This window comes from Oratosquilla oratoria, chromosome 9 (genome assembly GCF_046742065.1).
Source record: "Oratosquilla oratoria isolate Oo_2021 chromosome 9, ASM4674206v1, whole genome shotgun sequence".
NCBI classification, from domain to species: Eukaryota; Metazoa; Arthropoda; class Malacostraca; order Stomatopoda; family Squillidae; genus Oratosquilla; species Oratosquilla oratoria.
In genome coordinates, this window is record NC_134785.1 from 47,226,596 (window position 1) to 47,237,237 (window position 10,642).

At 39.3% G+C, this 10,642-nt stretch overlaps 1 protein-coding gene across 1 annotated transcript in view; it reads left to right on the top strand.

The window, feature by feature from the left end:
• The window catches only part of gudu (Armadillo repeat-containing protein gudu), a 94,099-nt gene that overhangs the window by 34,922 nt on the left and 48,535 nt on the right, over positions 1-10,642 (top strand). The window contains exons 13-16 of the mRNA XM_076189698.1: positions 518-578; positions 4,590-4,774; positions 4,925-5,221; positions 8,850-9,041. Coding sequence (XP_076045813.1) covers positions 518-578; positions 4,590-4,774; positions 4,925-5,221; positions 8,850-9,041 — 735 coding nt within the window. The remainder of the gene's footprint in view (positions 1-517; positions 579-4,589; positions 4,775-4,924; positions 5,222-8,849; positions 9,042-10,642) is intronic.

A 10,642-nucleotide genomic window follows, 5' to 3' on the forward strand; every position in this document is an offset into this window, starting at 1 on the left:
CCAGCTGCACATCTAACCCGATACCCATCGATGTGACGTTCTTACACACACACACATATACATACATACATACATACATATATGTATATGTGCATATATAGATAGATAAATAGATATGTATATATAGAGTACAATATAGTAATCAGTTTCGCGCATGATTCAGATCTGATTTCCCTTGTTCATCATGGCGAAATGAAATAGACAGGGGACCCGCTATCTGCACTTAGTATCATATATACACATTCTGACTTTTGCCACAAGTAGTTCTCATTTCATTTCACAAGACCTTAAATCACTGCAATAATCAGGAACCTTATCCTACAGAGAGTCACTGGGGTACACAAGAGAGAAAACAAAGACGTCACTGTTCCAGGCGTCATTTTTCATGGCTACGTTCACAACACTAAATTGTGGCGTGCGTGACAAGTAAAGCCTGCTTTCCTAAGATTTCCGTTTTCCATTATACCGCCCTTTTTTGGTTAATTCCTTATATTTTTCGCTGGGTTTATGCCTTCAGTCGTCTGTAGATGAAGTTGCCCTCAGACGATTTTATTCAATTGATAAAATTTCCCTCTGCAGTGAGTAACAGAAGTGGTCGACTAACGTTCGAAGCATTACAGTGAATTTAGTGTTATACTTAAGGGTGAATGGGACCAAACAAGCATTTTAACATAACATTTGCAATAAGGAAGAAAAATAGCTATATCATGATCATGTTTCCAGTCCACGTAGATTCACCTAACAGTGAGGGGTAGGTGTCTCTTTTGGTGAACCACTTCATAAAACTGTTAAGCTTATACAACACTTGATCGAAAAGAGGAAGACTATGTAGACAAGTTTTTCGCTCTCTACAAGCAGACAGACGAGAATGTGATCAGAGCACTGGTTCTTCTTGCATGTGCGCCTGAATACTCACAGAAAGATAACAGCAACATAACTCTGCTTCCACACATATTTACACACTGCTTATTGCTTAAAGTAAGTACAATTATGCCACGGGAAGGTGAGGGGCAGTTAAACTCACCACAATATCTAACTCAAATGGTATCTAGGGTTCCAGACGCAAATTATTTTACTTTCTCCCATACGGCCTAGACTGAAATATCTAAGCAGCAGTTTGCGTGTGTAAATTTGTATGGAGACAGGAGCACGCTTACAGCCACACAATAACACTTGTTAAAATAACATAAACACGCTTCAGCGCCCCTTAAAATTATAGGTAAGAAATATTTTTAACTTGAGAGTTGCCAGTTTGTCTTATTTTCGTGTAGGGAATATCGCTTACCTTTTCGCGTAGAAAACATGCCTCTTTTTCATCTAGATGTTTTTTGTCTTTTCCCCTTGTAGACAGACGCAAATTTTGGCTGCTTATCTATGTACATTTTTCCAGTGTTGCTTTGGACGGTTGTGAAACAAAACAAGGACTCAGATTAATATAAATAGGTCCTTTTAGAAAGGTAGTTTATCTGTATTGCCGTGAATACTTAGATATATTATCATATATATTTTTAGCCGGACAAGACAGTGTGGGCAGTAGCGGATCCAGGATCAGAATTTGGGGGCTGGGGGGCTAACCTGAACTTTATATATATATATATATATATATATATATATATATATATATATATATATATATATATATATATATATATATATATATATAATATATGTCGATGCTTTGGGGGAGGGCTAACCTGAATTTTGTAAATATAGATGACGCTTTAAAGAGATGTAGCTATAGCACGAATATGATGATTCTGAATATGAATTGAAGTATATGTTCTCATTTTAGTTTTTTCTCAGAATATTGGGCAAAAGTAATACTTAATCTTACCTTTTTAGGATTTACCCTCAATGACGTGTTGAATATACGTCTGCCACTGTAACACTGCTTCCTGCCGTGTGCCGATGTACACGTGGCAGGTTTCTCGACCTCTACAATGAGATAATGACAGAACAAATTTAGGGGGGCTTCAGCCCCCTCAGCCACCCCACTGTATCCGCCAGTGAGTGTGGGTCTCAATCGATCAAAAGCCCATCATGTCCTCTAGTCTGCTCCTCCATTGTTTAAATTTGTCTTCAGGTGTAAGGTGCTCGTGCAATAGAAAAAGAGAGAGAAAGAGAGAGAAAGAAAGAAAGAGAGAGAGAGAGAGAGAGAGAGAGAGAGAGAGAGAGAGAGAGAGAGAGAGAGAGAGAGAGAGAGAGAGAGAACCCCTGACATAGACCACTGAACGTGGTTATATTTTTTATCTTATTTTATTTTATTTTTTCCAATAACCAGAGCTATGCCCTGTAGAGATGGTGAAGGCAAAGGTGAGCGTAGGGTAGGGGTTAAGAGGGATGATTTTTTCATTCTATTTTATTTGTTATTTTATTTATCAGCCAAAATTAGTTTTCTATTAATAAAGAATGATCTTGGGTTGTCATTAAAGTCCGTGAAATATTGACCGCATAAGGTTTATGCGATTGATAACCCATGCACGACTAGAAATTGTGGACTCCATGTTGGTGAACGCCCCTGCAATTTTTAGTCGCGAATGGGTGATCAATCGCATAAACCTAATATGCGGTCAATATTTCACGGATTTCAATGACCACCCGAGATAATTCTTGTATAATAGCAGAATAATCTCCGCTAAGAATAATAATAATAATAATAATAATAATAATAATAATAATAATAATAATAATAATAATAATAATAATAATAATAATAATAATAATAATAATAATAATAATAATAATAATAATAATAATAATAATAATAATAATAATAATAATAATAATAATAATAATAATAATAATAATAATAATAATAATAATAATAATAATAATAATAATCATCATCATCATCATCCCTCTTAACCCCTATCCTCCGTTCTGTTACCTTTGTCTTCACCACCTCTTTGATGCGATATTGTCCCCAAGGGTAAACTCTGGTTATTGCAAAATAAATAAATGAATAGATAAATAAATAAATAAATAAATAGACAGGGAAATAAATAAATAAATAGATAAATGAAACCACGTTCAGTAGCCTCAATTTTTCTTTGGCTGCGACCTCTGCAAAGTGATTCGCGACCCCACTCCCCCCAGCAGCAACTCATTTCTGACAATCACTACAGCACATTTCCCTGCTCGGAATTAATATCATCGTACGTTTCAGTGGTGTCTGTTGGTGTATATAAATGCCTAGTTCTATTATTGCATATTAACATGATGTAGGTTTTGAACAAACTCCATCTCCACAGTTGATATTGTACGAAAATAAATCAGTCCCTTGCGAATTCACCGCGTTCCATGGCGTTGGTTAGCAACGAGCCTTACGAACAGATACTGACGGCTTTCTCATAACATACACGCATTTACCGAGTGCCCATATCACGTGTAACTACTCGAATAACTCTTAGATAAATCGTTCTAAGTGAGGACACACATTACAAAGGAGTAACTATTATCAATATTACAAGATTATTAGTGTTGAGTACTTTACACAACAAAGAAAGCACCGCTGACAAGTATTGGACGCGTTAGGATGGGTAATGAGAAGAAGAGGAGAAAGAGGAGAGGAAGCAGTACCTAGCGTCCCCTATCATGACCGGGACCCCAACTTTGAGAACCTCTGACATAAGTGAAGCTTTGTACAACGCGACAAGAGCTGTGGAATTGCCTTCCATATATGGAAAGTTGCGAAAAGGCTTCAAAATGCTCGGTGAGATTGTCATCTGATCGTATACTAAAATAAATACAAAAACCTAGAATTAGTAGATTGATACATGGTAATGGTAAGTAATCAGGTTTCAAATCACGTAATATTGGGAATGACACGTTCAATTACCATCTAACCATATATAGTTTTGCAATGAACGAGGAGTTTAGCGATATATGTCTGATTCCATGACAACACCGATAAACTACCATGTATATACACAAAAAAATATATATTCTTTTGCATTGAAACCGTTCCTAACACACGCCATTTTGAGCATCTTTTTTATTGTTCTGCAGCATACGACTTAATAAATATTTAGTATTCGATTTGTGATCCAACCCGGGTACACCCGGTGGATACACCCACAGATATTCATAACTGGCAACTCTAGCGTAGATGCACATGTTCACCGCTTCACACGACCTGCATGTTGCAACAGTTTGTACTAAACGACATGTCATCCACGCGACAACTTTGCAGACCAGCTCACAAAACTAAACTGTATGAATAAGGCCCTGAACGGTACACCGCCATACTTGGTGAGTAGTAGTATTTCGTACAACTTCAAATAACATCACTTACATGAGGTACGAAGTAATGTAAATACGGATATAGATACTGTGCAAGAAAAATTACCCCCTGTATATACGTATATAAATGCCTAGATCTATGACATAGTATCAAAAGAATTCAGTCCCTTCAGACGTTGTAAATATCCAGCAACACTGTCTTCTTTTCGGGCATTTAGTGCTCAAATATTTGTAAGACAATCTGCATCGAGTGTTTGTTCCAGTTAGTCGGGACCTGGAATCCCAGAGAGAAAACAAAGGCTCTTCCACACCAGCTGACAGTTTTCCCATCCAATTCCTTTCTGCAGGCACGAAGGCTGAGAAAGTGGAGCTGCTGGAAGCCGTGACAGGGGCTATCTGGCATGTGGCCTGTACACCCAGTCACGTACCACCCATCAAACGTCTCCGTGCAGTGCCTGTACTAGTCGCACTCTTGAGTCACCCGGATGAGAGAGTAGGTGGTTGCCAGTATGACGTCATACCGTCGGAAACTGTCAGTGCATTCCCTTTGCCTTTTCTAAATGCAGATAATTTCCTTGTTTAAGACGCGATTCTGAAAATCATGAAAAAATTTATCTGAATGTTTTCGCCAACACAGTGGGAAGGGACGAAAATGTGATCGCAACGATCGACTCTCCCACAGGTCCTAACCAACGTTGTAGGCGCCCTGGGCGAAGTGGCTACAGATACCGAATGCTGCAGGGTCATCCAGAAGGGCGACGGCATCTCGACACTCATCCAACTCCTCCGGAGAACCTCTGATGCTCTTCTCCTCAATGTCACCCGAGCTCTTGGATCTTGTGCCCATGACAACGACGCCTTGGACGCCCTATTGGAGCAAGACGGCTTAAGGCTTCTGTGGTCACACCTCAAGAACCCCAACAGAAGGGTTCAAGCCTCGGCAGCGTCCGCCATTTGCATTTGTCTGCAACAAGAGAAGGTGGGTAGGTGTGACGAGTGCATCTTGTAAATTTATCTGTTAAAGGTGGGACTTTTGAATCGACCATCATTGTTGAAAGCCATGATTATTTACTTCGACAATAACTTCGTTGTAGATAGTGCGTGATGTTTCATTTGTCTGTAAGAAACTTCCTTAAATTATGTGAAATGTGTAGCGCCAAACCTTTTCTGCCTGTAATGGTATTGCTGGATTAAGGCTGTTTATGGAGTATTTGGTCCACTTTCATTTGCGTCTCTGTCCTATGTTTTGAAGTTTTTACGTTAGTGTTACGTTTGAGGCTTTTTGCTACACTTGCTTTTTGTTCACAGCCATGTAACTTATTTCATTTGTATTTTTGTAGTGTATTTTGTTTGATTGTAATTTAGTCGTTTGTTCTTGACACTTCATTGCGGACATTTGGTCCACTTCTATTTACATCTCTGTCCTATGGTCTGTTGTTTTTACGGTAGTGTCACGTATTGTTACTTTTGCTTCGCTTGTTTTATGTTCACTGCCATGTAACTTTTTATTTGTATTTTATTTTATTCTAATTGGTCCTAATATTTCATTTCTATCGTAATGTATTTATTATTGTAATGAAGTATGCTTTGTTCATGTGATTGAGAGGGTGAACCTTTCCCAGGTTTACCATTTCGTCGATTTATAAGGAGTGCACAATCTTGTAAACCTTATACCCCCTGAAGACGATTCCTGGACGGGAATCGAAACGTCGGGCAAATAAACCCTTCAATTGAATCTGGTGCTTACCGTTTTCCTATATATATGTATATATATATATATATATATATATATATATATATATATATATGTATATATATATATATATATATATATATATATATATATATATATATATATATATACAAGCCGCGGGCTTTGCCCTTCCCGGTTTCGCCGGGAGTTTGGCTGCGCAAACAGCGGCCTTAGGCCGCAGCGTTCCGCGCTTTAATTCCACGATAGGGATCCCGTGCTGGGGATCATGTGGCAACCACAGAGGACTTACGACCACTGAGGACTTGCGACCTTTGAGGACTTGTTACCTTGGAGGACTGTTGAGTTTCCTTTGGTTCCGCGCTTCTTCCCTCACTTTCTTGATGGCATACTTGTTATTTCGTTTGGCTCGGTGAAACGTTTGGAAGGTCTTGTCAAGATAGTACATCTGATAGTTTTTGTGGTCAGCTTTTCCGCCACTTTTCACAAAGTTCGTATACCCGGCAAAGTAATGTTTCGCAAAACTTTCGGAAACATTATCGTCGATTTCTCCGTCAAAAAGTTCCAGATCGTCAAACATTTCATCAGAGTACTGAAAACCTTCAAGTTCTCGTAGTGTCTCGTTAAACTTGAGCACTTTTCGATGAAATTCTCGGATAGACGACTTGACACAGAAGGATTTGACGGCTCCGTACAGACCTGGAAAAGCTCGGGTATGTTCATTCCGTAACTGGGCATATAGGTTCTTGTTGCCCTGTATAACAGCTTTTGAAAATTTTCGGTTAACTGTAACCTAATTCCAAAAGTGACGAAGACTCCACTTCTTGTTTGCGTCGGATTTCGGGGGCATGGTGTCTGAATCACAGAACACGGTCGCCGGTCACATTCATGATGCAATCTACCCGCGACCGCGTATATGCGATTTATATCCTTACAAGGATGGCCCGTGTGACGGGGTCCGTGATTGTCCCCTTTTTGCCGGATCCCCGTTCAACTCGGTTAGGGACGTTGTGACATTGAAACATTTTGGAGAAATTTATTTTTTATTGTATATATATATATATAATATATAAAAGCATATATAAATATATATATTATATATATATATTTATATATATAAATATATATATTTATATTTATATATATATATACATATATATATGTATATATATACATATATATATATATATATATATATATATATGTATATATATATATATATATACCATATCTTTCTCATTTATTTTCATCTTAATGATAGGTTAGATAGAATGTCTATATTACATTATTATAATAACCAAGAATATGTCGTGCGTGTTTAATTATATTACGTATATGAAGAAAAAAAAATCAAAAGTGCATTAGCTTATCTCACTTGTTCTCGCGGAACCCTTAGGGACCTTTTGCGGAACCTTAGGGTTCCGGGGAACCCTGGTTGAGAAACGCTGATCTAGTGTACATGAACAGGGAGTCACAAAGGCAATGAAGAAGTCCTCTTGGTTTTAGAGTTCACAACAGTATCTGGGAGGGAATTCCAAGGTTCAATGTATCTCACACTGAAGTATCTTTTGCCGCATTTCTGTGGGAGCATGTGCTTTGGCTATTATTAAACCTATGGCCTAGCTAAAGCTGAGGAAGTGAATATGTTGATATAGTGGAATGGCCATGGAAGAGTGACAAGCACTTAAGAAGATCTGCTCTCAGAAGCTTGCCTCGCTTGTACCGAATACAGATTGAGAGATTCAAGACGATCAGTGTAACTTAATTCTGAGAGGCCATCTATTTGGTCTAACTGTGTTGCACCGACTCAGTGAGTCTCAGATAACTCAAGTAGCCAGTATTCCATACTATGGAACCAAACTCAAGCAGTGATCATAAATGGGCTCTACAGAGAATTAACATGAAGTCATTAGAGTAACAACGGATAGATCTAACCAGGTTCTTGGCTAACCCAGCATCTTTATCAACCGTAGTTTTTGTATGTGCATGGAATTGGAAACAGTTGTCTACTATTATCCCTAAATCTTTGTGACTATCTACACTGGGTCAGAGTATGGATAGTACAGACAATAGTGTTGGAGGGAGCTAGTAGTAGTCCATTGATAGTGTCACGACATAGCACCACGCACTTCAAATCAATCGATCAAACACAACTTGGTTGGCAAGGCAGACGTCTTCCAGGCACTTTAATTTGTACTCCAGATACAGCTCGTGATATATTCTGCATCTTTTCTAGCTTCCCTTTTCTTCTAGACCAGTGGTTCCCAATTTTTCTGCCATTTCCTCTTACAACTAGTTCAAACATCCAGATTTCCTCCTTTATGTGTACTAGAAAAAAGAGTAGTCAAAACACACTGTGACTATTTACTAATTCATTTTCTAAATGTACAAATATACTGATAAACATATACTCGCAGTTACATAGTAACTTTAGAATTAGATTGGTGATTTTATATTGCTTGTAGGCAGTGTAATTATTTTCCCCTGGTAGCTTCAACCCCCGCCCTTAGGGCAAAATTTCCCCCAATTTGAGAAAAGCTGTTCTAGACTTACTGTGCCGTCCCAGGTATTTCGTGATACCACCCACCCACATTTATAATACCGAACATGTGACTCACCACTGTCTTGGATCACATGTTGGGCTTGTGATTGACTTCTATTACCGCCCTAAATGAGTTCAGAGCTCATATATGGCTCGGTCTATGGGTAACACTGTGACCCTACATGCACACACACACACTACTCCTTGCCCACCAGAATTGAAGAGCTTGTTCGCAGTGCTGGGATGATTTTTTTCAGCCTTGGATAGGACTCGAACCAACCTTTTTCCTGCAATGTACCCTCAGAGCCACTAGCATGTTCATATGACTGTCACAAATACCTTTATATTCATCAGGAGGGCCTGGCGGAGGTAGTGCGGAGCCTAGTGGGGGGCATTGAGCTCCTGGTGGCGCTGCTGGAGAGCGGGTGCGAGTCGGTCCTCTCAGCGGTATGCGCGGCCATCGCTCGCATTGCCCAGGATCCCCAGAACCTAGCTATCATGACGGACTACGGCGCCGTCACCTCTCTCTCCAAGCTTGCAGTCAGGGTAAGCTCGGTTCCTTCGTGAACTCACCAGGCTTTTCAACTCTGGGAGTTCTTACCACCTTACCTAACCTGTACCTGATCCTAAAAGTCACCGTGACCTTCCACAATGCCTTGCTCCCCGACGTCCCCCCCCCCCCTCAGCCCTTGCCGGTTCGTGCCTTGAAACCTTGATCAATCTTTGCCTTGCTGCTTTTATATGCGTTACGGTATTGCTACCCATTGTTCGAAACCCAGAGATTGTAATCTACATGAACTGCGTGGGTGGAGCTCACAAATGTGGGCGTATATAACCGGCTGCATAGTCCGGGATGGTCAAAACCACCACACACTATAACAATTTCCAAACGATAAGAATTATAACAGTCATGATTTTTACCGCGCACTTGCCACTGGCGTAATGAAAATTATATAGAAAATATTGCCAGACAGTTGTCGATTTTTTAACCCTTCCATGGTTGTTGCTGCTTTTGTGACAGCTGGATGATATACTATAACCATACGCGTCTCAGAAGTGACACGTATTCGCTCAAGAACTTAGCACTACGTTCCATTGTATAGGCCTGTGGGTGCACAATGTATCGACCCGCCTGGGCTGTGAATTTTTCTTTAAATATACGACCATCATTTTTCCGCAGTGTTTCCTTTTCACTGAATCATTGTAGCTCAAGTTACAGTGACAACATGACTAGCCATCATGCTTTCTGACGAAACTATGCCGACTCATTACAGAAGTTAATTCAGACTCTGGGTAATTCAATTCCTTTTAGTAGTATCTTACGTGGTATTGAATGCATACGTCAATATGTTAAGGACTTGAGTGAGAACTCCACAGACCAGCCAGGCAAGATTCTTTTATGATGGGAGACATAACTAAGTGCTCATATGTGGCCTGATCTAAAGGATAGGCCGGCAGTCATCATCACCCTTGCGTCAGCAGATAACTGTCTTGTTGTAAAAAAGAAATAAAAAAAATAGAGAAGCTGAAGGACCTCGTCAAACAATCCTATCCTTTTCCATTCCCCTCCCATCCCCGTTCCCTTCCTCTTCCCCTCCATCTTCCCCTTTCCCTGTTGTTTGTTGTTACCACTAAGCTGACTTCATACATAATCACACAGAAAGAGTCAGTGTAATTCACGAATGACATTTTGCTTCTGACAAATCAGAGACAAGCATTCGAGTACCAAAGAAAATGTAAATAAATCCCTCTTGATGTTTGTAAAGCTCAATAACCCAACTTAGGTAAGTATGATGTGATGTGATCATAAAATATTGCACTTTCACTCTCTATATTCTTTATTCTAAAGAGTAAATAAAAACTGTGTAGAGATAAATGCACTGTATAAATAACACCAGCACTGCACAGTTGTAAAGTTACCTGGAGTTCCCGCGCAGCCGAGGCAGGTATGAGTAGAGGCTTCCTCTGCTTAACTGAGTTTGTCTATGGCCTTGGATCTTCCAGTTCTCCCTCTCCTTCACCACTTGGTGCATGTTTATGTACATGTACACATGTATGTATAATATATATATATATATATATATATATATATATATATATATATATATATAATATATATATATATGTGTGTGTGTGTGTGTGTGTGT